Raw genomic sequence first — 18,942 nt, 5'->3', positions numbered from 1 at the left:
GGCCCAAAAACGCAAACATTAGCGACCGATAAACGGAAGGAACGACCGACCGACCCTCGACATGGCTTCCGCAGGTTTTGGGTCCGCTACGGCCGCACCCTCGCACTCAACAAGTGCACACGCAAATCTTCGATCAGAAGCGAGTTCTCTTGCGCGACAAGTTAACCGCTTGTTAAATCGCCAACTCTCTTCTGTGTGCCAGGTGAACGGAGTCAAGAGTACTGGCATCAAGGCTGAGCTACAGCGTCGCATACATAATCGTGAGTTTAGGGCCTGCTCATACACACAATTTCACTCCTGTTTTCGTCTGCACTGCGCGATGGCTTCATCTCTCTTTCGCATGCTTCTTCGGCCGTGAATCACTGCTTCCAAACTCCTCAGTACCGTAGCTAATCATGCCCGCTTCGCCACCAGTCATCCAAGAAGCCGTCAACGCCAACGATCCCGTGCGCCTGCAGCAGATTCGCCAGAGCGTGCACAATTCCATCTCGAGCTCTCAAACCGGATCTTCGCCCTCTCGGTCGAACTACCCAATATCACATGGTCATGCTTCCTCAACACCTTTTGGGTTGCACAGCATGTCGTTCCCTAGCACCCACGCCAGCCTGTCTAATGGTCAGCGGCCTGTGGTTAACTTCAGCTCGTCAGTGGCACTCACCTTCAAACCGAGCCCGTTTCATCAGATCGAGGCGGTTGCTGGTGATATAAAGACCTGCGATGGTACGTTTTGCGCGTCGTTCTGTGTACCCTGCCCAACTTGCTCATACTAACACCCCTGTCAAGTCATGTCGCAGCACCGTAACACGATAACCTATCCCATCAGACTAGACGATCATCCTGTTTTACAGAAGTGCGTTAACGACCCTTCGTACCGAGTGATGGTCTTTTGCGCCGGGGATACTTTAGGAATTCAAGATGTCGCATTTCCTCACCAGTCAGAACTCAAGGTCAACGGCGGCGAGGTCAAGGCCAATTTGCGCGGCTTGAAGAACAAACCTGGATCTACTAGACCGGTTGACATCACAAAAGCGCTTCGCCTTCGTCCGAAATATACCAACAACGTTGAGTTCACATACGCGCTGACATCCAAGGTGAGCACCGTGCACAAGCGTTGTTACAAGCATGGCCTGACACCGAATACAGAATTTCTACCTTGTGATAAATGTTTGCAAGATAACATCTGTCGAACAGCTTGCGGAGCGCATTGCCAATGGCAAGAAGATATCGATTGATTCTGTAAAGCAAGAACGCAAGTGCCGCTCACACTATTCGTCCAGTACTCCTGAGTTATCACTGACATGCAACTAGTCAACGCCAAAGCACAAGATCCGGATGTAGTAGCAACTTCACAGGTGCTATCTCTCAAATGTCCATTGTCATACATGCGACTAGCACTCCCTTGTCGTGGGTTGAGCTGCACACACTTGCAATGTTTTGATGCCACTTCGTATCTCCAGCTGCAAGAACAAGGCCCGCAATGGCAATGTCCTATTTGCAACAAGTCCGCCACTTTCGAGCAGTTGGCTGTTGATGCGTGAGTTTATAGGCAATGATTATGAAGGGTCTTTCTTTTCTAACCTCGAGCAGATATGTCAAAGACATCCTGGAAAATACACCAAAGAGTCAGGAAACTGTGACCATCGAGCCCAATGGCGAATGGCATCTCAAGAGCACCGACGACAGTAGTCAGGGGCACACAAACGGAAACTCATCTTACGCAAATGCCTTTGACGATGACGATGACGATCTGGTAATATCAGAGGTCAATTCTATTGGTCACCGCCGTTTGGAGACGCCCAAAGTCTCTACGCCGACCATTGGTACGCCAGTAACAGCAGGTCGCGATGTATCATCTTCTGCCGGACCAAGGGGCATAGCATCTACCAGCGCCAAGCGCCCAATGGCCGCTATCATCGACCTAACGCTATCTGACGATGACGATGATGATCCGCCCCCGCCCCCAAAAAGGCAAAACACGTCGATGAACGGATACTCAGGCAACCTACCTAACAACTCTCCAATCTCGCCAGGTGATCTCGGGTATCTTTAGGGGGATGCTCGTCCTCAGGGACGCAAGAAACATAAACGGAATCGCAAGACTCTCTAGATCGAGTCTGTGGTGGCAGTGAAATATGTCCCAGGGGGGCAGTCTATATAACTGCTTGGTATTAGGGGTGTTGGTTGATGACTTTTACTTTGGCATGTTCTGGTCCGGCGTTGGAGGAGACGGAAAATGATTCCCCTGCTAATTACCAGCATTGCTATCACGGTTGTTTTTCGCGAGGTGTAAGGGAGTATTCAAAAGAAAGGGAATCAATCGTTCAGGTGGTACGTACTTTAAGATATGAGACAGGATCCAGTCTCAAACATGAAAGGAGGCAATAGAAGGACGAGTAGCCTCTTCTACATGTTCTCATTCCAAATAGGGACGTCATGGAAAGCAAATAGTACAAAGTCTGCCGACTGTCCATGTCACGAACCAATGTTATGACGATGAAGTCACATGGCGGACTGCAAAGTACTTTCACAGGAAAACGCGAGTATAGAAACGCACGAATCATTTTTCATTCATATGTATTGGCTTCAAAGAGAAATATCATCTCGAGCATGCCTTCTATCTCGCCCTCAAATCATCACATTCAACCCTAATTTTAAACCAAATTCCTATCCCATCATGACCCAATTGACTCCATAAATCACACATACTTTTTCTTATCGCTTTACCCAATTATGCTCCAATGTCCTTTCTCTTGCTAGGCACCGCGGTGTCAGCCTTCCACGAGTCAACGTTGTGGATCAGGCAAGCCTCGCCTTGGTCACGACGGGTGAGACGACCGATGCGGTACACCTTCTCACCAGCATCGGTAAGAGCCTGAGAAACGCTGTCGGCCTTTGCAGGGTCGACAGCAATGACCATACCGACACCAGAGTTGAAGGTGCGGCACATCTCGATGGGCTCGACGTTGCCAGCCTCACGCATCCACTTGAATACAGGAGGGATCTCCCATGAGCCGAACTCGATCTCAGCAGCAAGAGACTCGGGGATCATACGGGGAACGTTCTCTACGAGGCCGCCACCGGTGATGTGAGCAAGACCCTTGATGTGAGAGAGGACTGGCAAAAGAGACTTGACGTAGATTCGTGTAGGGGTGAGAAGGGACTCGCCAACGGTGGTGGACTGGTCCCAAGGAGCAGGGTCGGTGTAGCTGAGGCCAGCGCGAGAGACAATGCGACGAGCCAGAGAGAAGCCATTGGAGTGGACACCAGCGGAGCCAAGACCGAGGAGGACATCGTCTTGAGCCATGTCATCCTTGCGAGGAAGCTTGATATCAGCAGTAACGGTACCAACAGCGCAACCAGCGGCGTCATAATCATCATTCTGGTACATGCCAGGCATCTCAGCAGTCTCGCCACCAACAAGGGCACAGCCAGCTTGTCGACAACCATCAGCAACGCCCTGAACGAAGTCAGCAGCAGTAGAGAGATCCAACTTGCTGCAGCCGTAGTAATCGAGGAACATAACAGGGGTAGCACCCTGAACAACCAGATCGTTAACGTTCATGGCAACCAGATCGATGCCAACGGTGTCGTGCTTCTTCATTGCCTGGGCAATCATGAGCTTGGTGCCAACACCATCAATGGCACCCACGATAATGGGAGCTTGAGGGTAGCCAGCTTGAGACAGATCAACCTCGCCACCAAAGCCACCAATCTCAGCATCGGCGCCAGGTCGCTTGGTGCTGGCAACGGCCTTCTTGATCTTCTCGACAAAGTCGTTGCCGGCTTGTATATCGACACCAGCCTGGGCATAAGTCATGGAGGTCTGAGCAGTTGAGCGGAAAGCTCGGTGAGCGATATCCTTTCGGTAGAAAGCACCCTCAAAATCAATGACCTTCTTGTCAAGAGCGGCATAGGCAGCATCAACAGCAGCTCGGAGCGAGTCGCCAACAGCGTTGATAGCAATGACACGGCCACCAGAAGTCTTGAGACCAGTGCTGTCGAGTGTGGTACCAGCGTGGAAGATGTTGCAGCCAGCAGGAGGCGTCTGGACAGACATAGCCTTACCCTTGGGGTAAGAACCGGGGTAACCGCCGGAAGCAAGGACAACAGTGGCGCTGAACTTGTTCTCAATGGTAAGCTTGCAGTTGTCGAGGTAGCCATTGGCACAAGCAAGCATGATCTCAGCCAAATCAGTATCGGCAGAGAGAAGAGGAAGGACGGTTTGTGTTTCAGGGTCACCGAATCGGACGTTGTACTCAAGAACCTTAGGTCCCTTGCTGGTGATCATGAGTCCAGTGAAGAGAACACCACGGAAAGGCTGCTGCTCTCGTCGCATACCGGAAATGGTGGGCTCGAGAATCTCACGGTCGATGAGCTCAGTAAGCTCCTTAGTAGCAATGTTTGTAGGCGCATAGCATCCCATGCCACCAGTGTTGGGGCCCTGGTCTCCATCAAAGATACGCTTGTGGTCCTGAGCGAGAGGCAGAGATCGGATGGCGTAGCCGTCGCAGAAAGTCAGAACACTGAGCTCATCACCAATGAGAAGCTCCTCGATAACAACCTCGTCGCCAGCATCGCCGAACTCCTTATCAACCATAATTTGCTTCAAAGCAGCTTTGGCCTCCTCCTTGGTCTGGGGAAGGATAACACCCTTTCCAGCAGCGAGACCAGTGGCTTTGATAACGACGTCATGGTCAACGCTATCGATGTATGCAACGGCCTTGTTGTAGTCGGAGAAATTCTCATAAGCGGCAGTAGGAACGTTGTACTTCTTCATGAAATCCTTGGAGTAGGTCTTGCTGCCCTCAAGTCGCGCAGCTTCCTTGGATGGGCCGAAGCAGGGAATGCCAGCCTTTCGGAACCATCCCTCAACACCGTCGACGAGAGGAGCCTCAGGGCCAGGAACAACAAGGTTTACGCCCTTCTCCTGAGAGAACTTGACAAGACCAGCGAAATCCTCAGCCTTGACTGAAGAAACATTTGAGGTCTTGGGGCATCCAGCAGTTCCTCCGTTACCGGGGACAGCAAAGATCTGCTCGACTCGAGGAGACTGACTGAGCTTCCAAGCTAGGGCATGCTCACGGCCGCCGTTGCCGATGAGCAGAATTCGAAGGTCCGCCATGTTGGTTCGTGAGAATATGTGCGAGGAGAAGAATCGGCACGAATGCGATTCCGAGATTCGGCGGCGAGAATCGGTCCACAGAGGTTCTCGACTCAAGGTCTTTGTAGATGCTAAGAGAGCAAATAGTTAGTATCTCGTGCAGACACTTGCATTTCGAATGGCACTTACCTTAATTGATTCCTTTGAGAGGAACCAGCTCCGTAAAGAGACAAAAGTTGGTGGTGGACTGAACTAGAATCGAACTGACTCTGCACCTATACTAAACTTTTTCTAACTTTTCAACTGCCCCGCGCTCTGCTCTTTCCCTCAATTGAGCCCCGCGTTGTATGGACCCTCCAGCCTTTCATTACCTACCTATGGCTTATCGTTATCGATAACGCTGACTCAGCGAGCTTGAAGCTGCCGTCCAATCCCACCAGGAGAGCACTTCGGTGAGCTTGGAACTACGTATCCCTTTGAGTTCGACGCAAACGACGTCCTTCACTTATCACACCCTGGAATATTAAATCATATTCCAGATCACTCATAGCTCCGGCTATTCTCTAATATTGATGATCTAAAGTGAAATCTACCAAGTCGCCCATCATGTCTTTCGAACCCGTCATGCCTCCGTTTAACTCGAGCGATCCATCTGCCAACTTCCTCAGCTCCTCCTGTCTCGACTTTCTCCTTATTGAGCTTGTTCCTATGGCCTACCGCGTAACTCATGAGCGAGATTCCATCGCATCAGAATCAAATGGCGCACCCGCAGATACCGCCTCAACTAGCCATGCAGTAAGCTCCAGCGCAGCCGGAATAATGGCTGGKACAGCAACAAGGAAAGATGAGGAAGAGGATATGGACGCAGTGCACTATCGTCTTGAGATGTTGGGGTACAGGGTAGGGCAGGGTCTTGTAGAGAGGTGCGCATCAATGTCTGGAGTTCTCTACGCCGTCATGGCTTACATCGTAACAGATTCTCAAGAGACCGGCCACGATTCAATGACACACTCGACGTTATCAAATTCCTCTGCAAAGATCTTTGGACGCTGGTGTTTGGCAAGAATATTGACAATCTCAAGACAAATCATAGAGTCGGTTTTCTTTCTCTGTCCGGTATGAGAACATTACGCTAATATTGAGCCAGGGAGTATACGTATTGACTGACAACCTATTCCGACCCTTCTCGCGCATGAGCACAGAAGCTGGCGGCCAAGCAATCGTTCGCGCACAACCGGTACGGTCCCAGAAAGCATCAATCTCTTCATGATATGTTCTTATATTGACTTACTACACCCCGCAGTTCTTATGGTTCCCATGCGGTGTCGTACGGGGTGCATTGGCTGCCCTTGGAATAAACACCAGTGTCCAAGCTGAAATCAACGAGTTGCCGGGTGCCGTGTTTCAGATTAAAACCATACCAAACAAGCCCTGAGGGATTTGTCTGTCTAGCTATAATACCACGATACCCTTCTACCAAGCCTTGGCACAGCACACCAAACATCCAACCAACGAGTGCCATGAACGCGCAAGAGCTAAATTTCGCCATGGTTTAGACCAATTCTTGACCAAAACTCCAATCATACCTGCAGCAGTCCCCAAGATTCATCAATATCGGGGCTATAAAGACATCGACCGTAAATCATCGCCCGGAACATTTCACAGCCTGCGCAAAGTCATATCATCAGCAATCGTGCTCATGACTCATATTACTATGTCTAGTGCCATAGCTATGGGCCTCCTCAGGAATGTCCTTGCCTGCTCTGGAAGCCTCTTACTGGGTATTAGGGAAGATATCAAATTGGGGGTATTCACTTTTGGGGAGGGTTGTGGACAAAGCTGACACCCTTGGAGATGTTGCCCTTGAGACCCTCGGTGGCCTTGGCCAGAAGAGCCTTCTCCTGCTCGGTAATGCCCTCCAGTGGGTTTCTGGCCTTCTCGGCGCCGTTGCGCTATGTAATATTAGCACATATCCTATCCAGAAACGAAACAATCTACCACTTACGCCGAGCTCAATGGGAACAGAGAAGAAGTCGGTGCCAGTCTGCTTGGCGATGGCCTCGCCTTCAGGAACTCCGGGAAGGTAGACGTAACTAGGCTCAACGAGTCCCTCCTCACCCTTTACGGCACGGAGAACCTTCTCGGCAAATCTACAGTCATGTTAGTGACTAGGTGGAGCAACATGAAGTGGTTAGGCAACCCACCGGAAACCAGCGTAAGCCATTGACAGAGTGGCGCTGCCAGCACCATCCTTGGCCTTGACGACCTCATCACCGCCGAACTGGACGCGGTTCACGAGAGCATCGTACTTGTCCTTAGGGATGTCAACGGCAGGCGTGGCCTTGCTGAAAAGAGGGACGATGGTCTCTCCAGAGTGCCCGCCAATGACGGGGATGTTCAGCTCTTGGGGGTTAGCCCTGCCAGTGATCTCGGCAACGAAGGTCTCGGCACGGACGATGTCGAGGGTGGTGACACCAAAGAGACGCTGGGGGTTGAAGACGCCCTTGGCCTTGAGGACCTCAGCAGCAATAGGGACGGTAGAGTTGACGGGGTTGGAGATGACGAGGATGAAGGCCTTGGGGGCGACCTCGGCGGCAACCTCAATGAGACCCTTCACAATGCCAGCATTGATGTTGAAGAGATCGTCACGAGTCATACCAGGCTTGCCTGTGCAGGGGATGTGGTTAGTAGAGTGAAAACTGGGGGAGGGGCTCCGGGGTCGGTCGGACACGCGGGGACCAACGCCGGATGGCCGGGGTAAGAGCTTTACATACGGGGAATGCCAGCGGGGATGACAATAATGTCGGCGTCCTTGAAAGCAGCCTTAGCGCCATCGTTGGCGGGAAGGTAGCCAGTTGTCTTCTATAGAGGGTGTGAGCAAATAGTGTGTTTCGGTGGAAGGGAATTATGCATGTTCGACTGGGGAAAATCTGGGATCGACTCACGGCGCGGGAAGAGATGTGGGAGAGATCGGTGGCAACGCCGGGGGTGTTGACGACATCGTAAAGAGCGAGCTCGTCGATATGAGGGGATGTCTTGAGGAGAAGAGAAAGAGGCTGTATATCGATCATTGTCAGTTGGCGTAATTTCAAGAATGAAGTGACTAAGTTTCAGCGTACCTGACCAATGCCACCAGAGGCGCCAGCAACAACTAAAGACAACGTCAGTTATTGCTCTGAGAAGTGCTGAGAGACGACACCCGAGCTGCGAAGAGCGCGAATATAATAGGCAGATATCAAGGTGAAGGAGTGAGTGAGACGACGGTCGTACATACCAGCCTTGACCATTTTGACTGATTTTACAGGTATATTGGGATTGAAGGAGGGGTAGTTGCTCTGTTGAGACTTTGTAGAAAAGCGAAAAGATGGTAAGAGACGAAGAGCTTGGATGGAAGAGTCAAGATGTGGGAAGAATGAGGAGAGTGGGAGGAGGGTCAGGAAGTGGGAGAGGGTTCAAATAAGTAATGTAGAGGAAGAGCCTCGAGGGTGGTTAATGCCTGCGACACGACGGGACGGAGGAGAACAAGCGATGACTGGGCTGCTACTGGCAACCACCACGGCGATACCTGCTGTACTCTACTAAGGTGAGTTAGTTCCAGATCCATTGTGTACAGGGCAGCTCTCCATACAGTAAGGTAAGGTACCTTGAGGTAGGTACGCCTCTCCATACGGGTACCCTTCAAGCCCGCTGAGACACTCCCGACTCCCGATGTACCTAGGTAGGTATTCTAATGGATGTACCTCGAGGTCACCTAGTCCCCTTGCTAAGGCATCATAGCACTGCTCTATTGCATCTATTGCATTACTACAGTGCCCGATTTATTCTCTCCGAGCTGACCGGGAACCTTTACGGCGATTCACGGAGCTGGGCTGGGCTGGCAAATTTACATGTCCGAGATTATCACAGGCGTCTATATTGCCTCCATCTTTTCTGCCGCAGACATGTGCGACAGCCTAGGTGCCAGATGTCGAGCGGGGAAAGCAGCAGAAAAGAGCTGTGCAACTCTATGAGCTCTAGTGGGGGGTTCCAGGAAGAAACCCCTCCTTGCAAGGGTCAATGGCTATCATCGACAATTGAGGGGCAGGGCATCATCCACAGTCCAGAACCCACTGCCCACTGCCAGGCCTATTGAACAGTTGAACCAAGAGGAGCGGCATCATCATCTCGCCTCTCTTTCGCCAGCTCTCGATTGCTTATTACCATCTATCACGAGTTTCAATTTCGAACAATTACGTAGCTGTCCTGATATCGCCCACAGTTTCGGAGACCTTTGATGGGGTTCTGCTAATACTCATGATATTATCTCAGACTACCTACATTCTTACGTACCTATCTTCCATGCCTCCACCATCATGGATTTCTTCTTTCCCTTCACCTATTATGTCTCTCCCCTCTCGCCTGCCCACTTTGACTCGCAAAGGCGATCCGCTCCAGTTGTCAGAGACCTGGCGCAATACTTGGCGCAAAGCCTTGCGCTGAGACTGGTGCGCAAGCGCCCTATGCTGCCGTCGGGGAGCAAGAAAAACATCAGACCTTGATATGGGGTGTCAAAATAAATTCAGCAAAGGAAATCCTAATCTCATACTAAGTCACCTAAGCCTTTTTGTCATTTATGATCAAGGTCCTGGGTTTTCTTTCCTCCCCCTACACAGCTTTACTTTCTCTTTTTGGGGGGATCATTAGGATAGACTATAAATTCTGATGGAGAAACGACATACGATAGCAACGGAGCAACGGGCAAGCCCTGGCCATTTACGCATCAGATTCCCCATCGTCCGCTACATTCGATTGGGTCTCATACCAATCAACATCAATGAGATGTCAATCTTGTTTTGACAGACTATGCTAACAATCACGGACCTGAGTCTGGTTAGCTTCTGGAACCTGAACCCTCACATCCAGCGTCCCGTGGGGAAGGCTGTCAAGGGACCGATGTTCCCCTGCACCTCCAACTCGACAGCTCTGGACAACTCACCGGGCCTGACCGTCGCAACCCCGAGTTGGGAGCGATCTTTACCCCGACCCAACTCCGGTGAGCACACCACACCAGATCCAAACTCAATTGTCCAACCAAGCTCCACAAGCACAATGGAACAAGTCGCTCATGTGAAAGTGTTGGTAATCCTGTCGTGTAAACCCCACCTTGTGTACCTATTACTGGATCTGTTTCTTGCCCTCCTGGGTCTGTGACTTATAAGTGGACAATGCCCTCTCGTTACAAGAATTCACTGTTTGCAGGAAATCAACAAACCAGGTGTTCAAGCCACCAAGATGAGGGGGCGGCTGATCCCTCCCCGTTACCAAATTTGGAAGTTTTGCAAATGTATCTCTGCAGCCTTGGTGGTTGGTTGTTATTAGCTCACTTTGAGTATGAGCCAAGTCATTTGAAACATCATCACGAATCTTCATTGATATCTTGTCAAACAAGTTTCGTCTTTTTCCGATACCTCCGTGGATGGTAGCCTCCAGCATCCGGATGTTGATATGCCTCAAATCGTATAGCAGCCGGATTTTTGTCGTTCAGAAACTGACTTCGGTGGATGACTTGCGTCTATTGCACCAACCATGTTTCGTGCCCTTCATCTCGGTCAGCGTCTGGAGATTAACATGCGTCTAACTCGAGAAAACTAACTCCGGATTGTGGCTACATGAGGCCTTGAGCATCAAAACATTCCGACTTATGATCTTATTGTTCAAAATATTGCTCCGATCTTATCCGGGACAGTGACGTCTTGAATCGCATTCATGAGGATCCTCGGCGCCTTGACACTCGGCATGATCCTCGGTATCCCGTGGTACCGAAGTCATGACCCGAATTCTACCGCTTCGCACTTATACATCCAGACAACATCGTGAGCTTCTACCGATGATCAGAGAACTGGTCAGTGCAGGCTTTGTCCAGACCGGCCATGCCAATCACGATTTAATTATTAGCTGAGACTCTTGTTGTGCTACGTCACTGAAGGTATATCGAAGAGTAGTTGACCATCGAGGGTTCTTGACATGATCTGCATCATACAATCACGAACATACACTTTCTTATACTGAGACACAATTTTTGGGTTGCCGACGATATTGCCAGCGAGATATTCATTCATTTTGAGCTCACTAACTCCAACAGTGAATGACCCAGAGACCTCGGTCCATGTGCTATTCCCACACTGATCGCTTTTTCATCAGTTGTGGGCTACGCAGCGTGCCTCCCTTAGCTTCATGCCCCAGCCTTATTCACAATACATTTCTATCTTGGTATTAGACAGCTTAGTTCTCCTCAGCAGCGGCGGCGGCCTTCTTGGCCTTGTTGCCGCGGAGCTTCTGCTCGGGCTCGGGCTTGACGGGCTTGTTGGACTTCTTGAGGGCGGAGGCACGCTCAACGGCAGCGGAGCGGAGATCAGCACGGTAACCGTTCTTGGCAGCCTGGTTGGCAACAGCCTGGTAGGTCCTGTGCGAAAGAATCACGGTCAGCCCCGTTCCGCAAATGCTCAATGTCGAATAACAACGACGGTGCGGGCAGTCGAATACTCACTTGCGGTTGCTCTTGGATCCGCTGTAAGAGGTCTTGACAAGGTTCTGGGCGGGCTTGTTGGGCAGAGCCTTCTTGGAGGTGACAACAATAGCACCCTTCTCGCCAGAGGAGATACCGAGGGCCTGTTAATTCGATTTGTTTAGCATCGTACGTTCATCGAGTCGAGGCGTCTTCATCGGGGCTGCTGTAGCCGTACCTTGTCGTTGACGAAACCAGCGTGCTGTGAGGTGAGTTAGCGCACACGATCTACCATGACCCTTCGACTATCCAAGAGGGTATCAAAACTCGGGAACGGGATCGTACCTTGCGGGAAGTCTTGTTGGTCAGGTTAAGGGGGTCTCGGGAGAACTGAACACCGCCGTTCTTCTTGCTCTTGGCGGAGAAGCAGTTGTTGTCACCTGCGCGATCGCAAAAACGTTTCAGTAATTGACTTCTTAAATATCAAGGCGCATATCGTAGGCCAAAATTCATATCATAGCAGATGAGAAATTTGTCGAAGGGAGACTCACGGACGATCTCCCAGATCAGGTCCGAGGAAATGTTGGAGAGCTCCTGGGCGGCAGACATTGTGAATGGAGGTTTTGGCGTGAAAATTGACCGGGGAGAGTGAAGCTTAAAGTTGTCGTCGTCGAGATATCCAGTTCCAAAGACTATTCACCAAAGTCGGCGAGAATTGTGCGTAGAGAAATTATGGGGCTCGCCTAGCATGCCAAACAGGGCTAGGTAGACACCGATGCTGACTTTACTGACCAAACCAAAGGGGGCCGAGGGGCGGGAGCATCGAAAGACTGGGCCAGAGTGTCAGTGGGTAAAATCATTGGAACAGAGTTGAGAGGCGAATGGTTGATACGACCGACCCCTGATGTCATACAATAAGACATTCAAAGCTCATTCCTATCTATAATGTACTATACAGAAGGGCACATTGCTTGGTGTAGAGATCAAAATCTATATTACAGCGTATGCCTCTGTCTCTCAACAATCAACAACCTCAGAACCAACTTGCGTGTCCTTGTGCCTGTAGCGGCTGTGCCAAGCCAGAAAACGCGTGGCTTAATTGATTGGGAGAGGGAGCCCGAGGCCTCGCAAACAGAGTCACGTCAGCACTTTCATTCCTGAGACAAAGGGAAGGAGGCTCGTCTCTTCACTTTTATTGCTGGACTTCCACTTGCACTTATTCAAATCCGGACCTTGCTTTGCCTTGCGGAGGGCGAGAAATATCAACCACGGCTAATAAACTCTGCACTTGCGACTTTTTATAGTCCGTCTTTTACCAGAGACGGGCTATTTATTTATCATGCAACTTTGAACTTCTATTCTCTTTTATACGCCTGCGACTTGGCCCGTTCCTTTCTTTTGTACCCCGATCGTAACGTATCGTTGCGTCGCACATAAATCTGCCGATCGACCTCTACTCCCAACCATCTTTCTCTTTAATACAAACTCGCCCAGCATGTCGTATCTTCTCTACTCGATCTCCTTCTTCGCCCTCGTCCTCGGCACAGTTCTCTTCTTCACCCGCGCCCACTGGATCCCCCACGTCCAACATCTACGACCCAGACTCCCTGGCGCAGACTACATCTACTCGCGACTCCCGAACAGTTTCGCAGGCGATATCGAGGCCGGTCTTTCCAGCAATACATTCGATCTCTCTGGAAATGTCGAGTCAGGCGATTCGCGCGCTGGTCTTGACGATGCGGCCAAGGCTGAGGTCCTCGCTATCATGAAGAAGAGACGGATGAACTTTGACCAGGCGAGGAAGGTCTACATGGAGAACCGTTTCAAGGCCAACGGTATTGGCGCTGATGGATTACCGAGGGATCCGAAGTTCGTGAGCTTTTCATAAGAGTTGCGTGAGCATGCAAAGTACCCGACGAGAAACGTAGCGCATTACGACGCCATTCGACTACGAATTTTACTCTCCGATTATTATTACTATTCCTACTTTACCAATTTCGATGCTTCCGCATCATCCAAAAACTACACTATGTCGAAGCGATAGATTGCTTGACGCGCGAAACCCTTTTTACGTTGGCACACCAGATGCAATTTCCTATACCTATCAAGTCTTTTTGGTTTCCCTGATTTGTTCGTTTTTCTTATTCCTCTTTGTTTCGGCAGCGTTTGTTGGATTGCTCAATAAAGGACTTGATATCAGCAGCCTGCACTCATATATGATATGCATGGCAAGGAGTTAAGGTGGGATGCGAAATGGTTACTATTAACTGTGTAGACTCTGTCTGCTCAGTCAACTACTGTACTTTTCTTATCTGCTAGTACTAAATATGCAATCGATGAATTCTCCATATCATCGTGATGTCCGCCAAACGCCGTGAGTGAGTGAATACACATACAAGGGTCAAATCTATATACAAAGAATGCCCAACGCTAGACTGGGGGGATGGGTAACATTGTCAACTGGTAGTGTCGTTTACTAACAAGGGCCTGTTCTGCTGATGAGAACGCCCAGGATTCGGTCCTGATGCAAGAAATTGACCGAACCCAATTTGCCAGACTGGCAATGGACTTGAGGGCTAGCCAGAAGCACATCTATTGAGTCTTCTTGGTGCTAGACGAACCGTATGTGCGGTTGTCTTTACCCTCAATCTCTTCAATAAGCTCATCGACCTTCTCAATCTCCTTCTTCCATCGACCCTCTGACATCTTCATATTACGCTCGAACATCCACTGCTCAGGCATGAGATATGTGCCACCCATGCGGTCAAAGCCAGTGAAGAACTGGCCGTAATTGACCTCAAAGCGAGAATGGTGGAGGGAGTGGCAAGCAGCGCCGTTGACAACGGGATTGTTGGTGAGATATTCGCCATCGTGAATCATGACAGACCAGAGGTTCACGAACACGAAGAGCGCCACATATGCCATTTTCTGGAGCGGGAAGATAAAGGGGAAGATGTGGTATGGCAATGACTGAGTGAAGCCATCGAGAGGGTGGAAAGCATGGCTAGCAAAGGGCGTAGGCATGATCCACTTGTGATGAAGCTTGTGCAGGTACTTGTAGACCAGGCGGTGGTGAAGCCAGCGATGAGCCCAGTAGATGCAGAAGTCGGTGAAGAGGAGGAAGAGCGGGAACTGTAAGAAGTCGTACCAGAGCCCGGGTCCGTCTTCGGTGGTGTCATAGAGCTTGCCGTATCCACGTACTTCGAGGAGGAAGAAGGGTGCCGTGATGATAGCCATGACGGGCATGGCCTTGTTGGCTGCAATGATTTCAAGACGGACTTGGTTTTTGATGAAGCGAGGATGGTCAAATGTTCGCTTGTCGAAGATGAAGATGTATGAGAGCGTCGCGACGATGAAGTAGACGAGAAGCCCAAAGATCCTAAAGCTTGTTAGCTAAAAATCCGTGAATCTCAGAATGGAACTGACCAAGTAATGAGGTATAGAGTCAGGGCTTGCCGAAGAGGGTTGTCACGATCCCAAGCGCTCATGTATGCCTCCTCTGCTGGCTCAAGCGTGATGAATTGAGTGGCCGGCTTGTAAGTCCATGTTGAGAAGGCCTTGGCCGACGTATCTGTCGAGTTTGAGGGCGACGGGAAATCATAAGGAGCTGGAGGCTTTGGGTGAAAGTAGGCGTATGCATAATCGGCGATAAGTGTATCGACAACCTCGAGGACGACGTCCATGATGGGCAATTGGGTTTGTTGCAAAGTTGTAAAGCCGCGGGTAGATAAATGAGTGGACTTGTAGAAGTGACGAGGCGAAGACTGGTGTAAGTGACCAAGAGAAACACCACGAACTCAGGTTAAGAGTCAACCCAACGGAACAAAGAATCACTGAGAACCCCCTACAAGACGCAATGCAATGACTTATAAGACCAAATCTATTCACAGAGGGGCCTCGCCTTCTTTATCACTGAAACGACCAAGGGGAAGGATATCGCATTGTCTGATACTACAAGGGTTCATCGGCGGCTTGCGAGGCGGGGCCGTTGTTTCTGTCAGGGATGCAGAGACAAGTGGAGTTCTGGGAAGGGTCTTTAGAGCTCGGTTGAGCCAATTGGGGAGCTTGGAAGTGAGAGCTTCTAGATTTATCTTATGATGTAGGACGTACGAGAAGAGGAGCTCCTGGTAACTTGGACGAACAAGGCGAGTCTTTGCCATTCAAGTCAATTGAGGCGCCGTATGCATGTGAAGGGATATTCAAAACATGGAATTCTCGCCAGAACGTCAATACGAATACAGAAACCTCTACAGCTCTCATTGGAGAATTCCTATGCTCGAGATGAGATTCGTCAAGTAACGGAGCCAGCAACGGTCGTCTTTGAATGAGAATCGCATGATGAGCTCCGAACGAGCCCGGGCGAGTAACAGCTCTGTTCAGCGCCATTTCAGTGCCTCATCAACAACCAGGAAACAAAATAACAAGGGTTGATATCGTTTCTTGCGTTGATTGAAGTGGTCTGTTCCGGCTTCTCAGAGCCCGAATACTTGTCAACCAATTGGCTTTTACAGTTGGAATTGATGTTCCACTCTGAATCGAGGACCATTTATTTTCCGATATCACGAAGACGAGATATCGAACGATTCAGCTCTGGGTAATTCAGCCTTAAAAGGGGAAGTTGTCAAAGTACATCTTCACCGCAACACTACGTCACGAGAACGTCCTGATACTGCGAGAGCGTGATATACTGGGTGAATCGATATACTGTGACATTCTGCGCAATGATTCTAGGGTTTACTATGGATTGCCTCATAGCCCTGCAATGAGAGGGTTTTTACAGTCAACATGTCATATTCCACATTGTAATTATATCCATGGTGTGTATTGTACTTTTTTCGTTTTCATCTGAATATTTGAAGTCAGTATCATGGTTCGACAATGCATTGTCGATTCATCTATACAGCGTGGGGATACGGAAACGAATACGTCGGGGACGCCCTGGAAATCTCACACAGGGACCATTATGAACTGACGTCTTGTGGTATGCTGACTTTGGACCCCTAATAACCTACGGAATTTCGGTTATAAGAGGGAATAGCTGTCCTCAAACTGACTGCCTTGACAGCCCTTGTTTCAATGGGATCATGCTTTCTGGTTACCCTATATCTATGATCATGATTCATTGGGCCAGCCCTTTGAACTGTATCTAGGCATAATTCTGTTGCCTCAGAAGTTTGCTCTACGTCAGTGACTTTCATCTGAATTCGGTTGGGCAACTTTATTTTGACATCTATGGTTAAGTGCGTAACGGTAACAGACTCAGAGTTTCGTCTTCGAGAACCGGAAAGAATGCAACCGATCTATCGACCGTCAGTAGCTTTAACGTTCCTGACAATAAAGTATAACGAAGACATCATGAGTGACCATCTTAGGGTCTAGGATGTGTGTATGATGAATTAACAAACTGCGAACTATCAGATTTATGTGAGTTCCTACCCTAGGCATCCTACCCCGCAGGTGGGCGAGTATGATGACAAAGGCCGGCTGCGCGATACTTACTATGTATCCGAGTCAGATACTCAAGCCTTGTCACCATTTTCTCAGCTGTTGTGAGTCGTGTGTCGCCCACCAACTTTTCTGGCCAGAATCGAAAATGCCTGAATATGGTGACCTTACTCGATTAAATGGAACGAATGAGTCTTCAAATATGAATCTTGATGCCACTCACGGTTCTCATCATCCACTCGCAACGCATCATTTCTGAAAAATGACTAACGATACATGATGTTCGCGAAAGGATGAGGCATGTGGCACCAGTCGCCTTCCATTAAATGTCACACAGAATGTCACACAAAACTGGTCAAATCTGATGAGACTTGCCTGTCACTTCCGTTTTATGTACTTGAAGGTGGCGCGGCTCTGTTGTGTTCAGTGGTGCTGCGCTGCGCTGCGCTGTGTTGTGTTGTCACAGATGCAAGCAAGGTCTGCAGACGTTATTAGACACAGGAGTACAGTCCACTCCTCGTAACTCAATTGGCTCGGAGGAAGCATCTTCGAGCTAGGGACAGCATGTATGTGGTGGGAAAGGGTTGTTGTGAGGAGAGAGCTAAACTTATTTCAACCTGCATGGTTCTCCATCTGTTCCCATAAACAATACCTAGTTGACTTCGCACCGACTCCAGAAACTCGGACCTTTGGTGACAGTATGAACTGCGCCACGATAAACTCTCCGGCTTCACTATCATAAACTCAGTTTATGATGGAGAAAGACGTTGGTATGAACGATCCGCAAAGTCAACAATCAGGGCAAGGGTGGTTAGGTAGTCTCGGCCAAAGATCCGAGAATGATACCAATCATGGTCCGAGTAGGAATTCACGTAATACCCATGCATTAAAGCCAAACAAACACCTCTTTGCCCATCCTTTCACACGTCCCCAACAGCAATCGAGTTTCTCGTGAGACTGGAGGAGTCCGCTTCCAGTAAACACTCTGTGATCTGTGGCGTAGTGTAGTGTAGTGTAGTGTAGTGTAGTGTTCGTTCTGCTGCAGCGTGGCACTTCTCAAAGTGCCAAGGTTAGGTTTGTGACAGGGAGGGGGAGCACGAGGGATACGGGCGTGCGCTAACTACCCGTCTTAGACTGTCGTCAGAAAAAAAAAAGAGAATAGGGTGTCACAGCGTCAGGTGAAAGGGCCAAAAACTGCAATGACAAGACAGAGGAAGGGGGACTTCAAGGGGAGGCGTTGAGGCTTTGAGGCGTTGCAAGGTGTATTCCTAGCAAACCAACCAATGCAGCCACAGGGCAGCCCCGCCCAAATGGAGCCAGCAGATTGCCCCGGACCGCCTAGCACCCACCTGGCTCAGAGGGTGGGGACCCACTTGGAGGCTAGCCGCTAGAGGCTGATATCTACTAAGGTCCCGTACCCATGCACTACGTCCATGCTTTGGGTCGGGTTCTTGCTTCAGCACCACTCGCTTCCGTTTCCTCCTCGGCCAGGCCTCGTCTTTTTTTCTCCCTCTTACTCTTCCATCAAAACATCATCACAATTAATCATATCTTCCCCGAAACGTCGACAACTGCCCAACCCGTCGGCGCATATCATATACTACGACTATCTGAGCTGGCCCTTGCTCCTCAAGGGCGTCCATACGCTTCGATTTTATCGGCATCTGTCCAGCTCGCGTTCCTTGGTTCGCGTCTGCAATTAGTTGCCTGGCGTCGGTAGCAAACGCCAACATCATTAATCAATCTTGACTTGGCACCTAGCCTCGCGCGCCAACTCGTCGACGACGCCGAATAAACGAAGCATATCGCGATAAACACTTTCATTTATCGTCGACCTCACCGCAATTGACTTTCGTCTTAATAAAGGGCCCCGTTCTCGAACTTACTTACTCATCGCTGAGACCCGCCTTGC

The 18,942-nt window shown here is 49.9% G+C and overlaps 7 protein-coding genes across 7 annotated transcripts; 3 read left to right on the top strand and 4 right to left on the bottom strand.

Moving 5' to 3' along the window:
- Nucleotides 1–61: 61 nt before the first annotated feature.
- On the top strand, nt 62–2,050 carry FMAN_08041 (putative relatd to E3-like factor in the SUMO pathway; the record flags this gene model as incomplete). Its single annotated transcript, XM_041821465.1, has 6 exons — nt 62–260; nt 415–720; nt 784–1,091; nt 1,144–1,249; nt 1,309–1,534; nt 1,588–2,050. 6 exons carry the CDS (start codon nt 62–64, stop codon nt 2,048–2,050), a joined length of 1,608 nt encoding a protein of 535 aa, XP_041687243.1.
- A 678-nt stretch (nt 2,051–2,728) lies between these two features.
- FMAN_08040 (putative bifunctional purine biosynthetic protein) lies at nt 2,729–5,122 on the bottom strand (the record flags this gene model as incomplete). The annotated part of the gene is made up of 1 exon (XM_041821464.1): nt 2,729–5,122. The coding sequence occupies one exon, from the start codon at nt 5,120–5,122 to the stop codon at nt 2,729–2,731; it is 2,394 nt and encodes a 797-aa protein (XP_041687242.1).
- A 585-nt stretch (nt 5,123–5,707) lies between these two features.
- On the top strand, nt 5,708–6,536 carry FMAN_08039 (uncharacterized protein; the record flags this gene model as incomplete). The annotated part of the gene is made up of 4 exons (XM_041821463.1): nt 5,708–6,024; nt 6,078–6,195; nt 6,249–6,338; nt 6,405–6,536. 4 exons carry the CDS (start codon nt 5,708–5,710, stop codon nt 6,534–6,536), a joined length of 657 nt encoding a protein of 218 aa, XP_041687241.1.
- A 376-nt stretch (nt 6,537–6,912) lies between these two features.
- On the bottom strand, nt 6,913–8,388 carry FMAN_08038 (putative malate dehydrogenase; the record flags this gene model as incomplete). Its single annotated transcript, XM_041821462.1, has 7 exons — nt 6,913–7,053; nt 7,107–7,251; nt 7,306–7,768; nt 7,876–7,963; nt 8,047–8,157; nt 8,221–8,252; nt 8,376–8,388. The coding sequence occupies 7 exons, from the start codon at nt 8,386–8,388 to the stop codon at nt 6,913–6,915; spliced, it is 993 nt and encodes a 330-aa protein (XP_041687240.1).
- A 2,974-nt stretch (nt 8,389–11,362) lies between these two features.
- FMAN_08037 (uncharacterized protein) lies at nt 11,363–12,194 on the bottom strand (the record flags this gene model as incomplete). Its single annotated transcript, XM_041821461.1, has 5 exons — nt 11,363–11,543; nt 11,628–11,749; nt 11,824–11,847; nt 11,931–12,025; nt 12,137–12,194. 5 exons carry the CDS (start codon nt 12,192–12,194, stop codon nt 11,363–11,365), a joined length of 480 nt encoding a protein of 159 aa, XP_041687239.1.
- An 886-nt stretch (nt 12,195–13,080) lies between these two features.
- On the top strand, nt 13,081–13,473 carry FMAN_08036 (putative protein precursor; the record flags this gene model as incomplete). Its single annotated transcript, XM_041821460.1, has 1 exon — nt 13,081–13,473. One exon carries the CDS (start codon nt 13,081–13,083, stop codon nt 13,471–13,473), a length of 393 nt encoding a protein of 130 aa, XP_041687238.1.
- Nucleotides 13,474–14,177: 704 nt separating this feature from the next.
- On the bottom strand, nt 14,178–15,268 carry FMAN_08035 (putative sterol delta 5,6-desaturase; the record flags this gene model as incomplete). Its single annotated transcript, XM_041821459.1, has 2 exons — nt 14,178–14,964; nt 15,012–15,268. 2 exons carry the CDS (start codon nt 15,266–15,268, stop codon nt 14,178–14,180), a joined length of 1,044 nt encoding a protein of 347 aa, XP_041687237.1.
- Nucleotides 15,269–18,942: the final 3,674 nt, after the last annotated feature.

Source organism: Fusarium mangiferae (assembly GCF_900044065.1).
Source record: "Fusarium mangiferae strain MRC7560 genome assembly, contig: FMAN_scaffold012, whole genome shotgun sequence".
Classification (NCBI taxonomy): domain Eukaryota; kingdom Fungi; phylum Ascomycota; class Sordariomycetes; order Hypocreales; family Nectriaceae; genus Fusarium; species Fusarium mangiferae.
The sequence above is the reverse complement of the archived record's forward strand: the minus strand, read 5'-3'. Positions and strand labels throughout refer to the sequence as shown.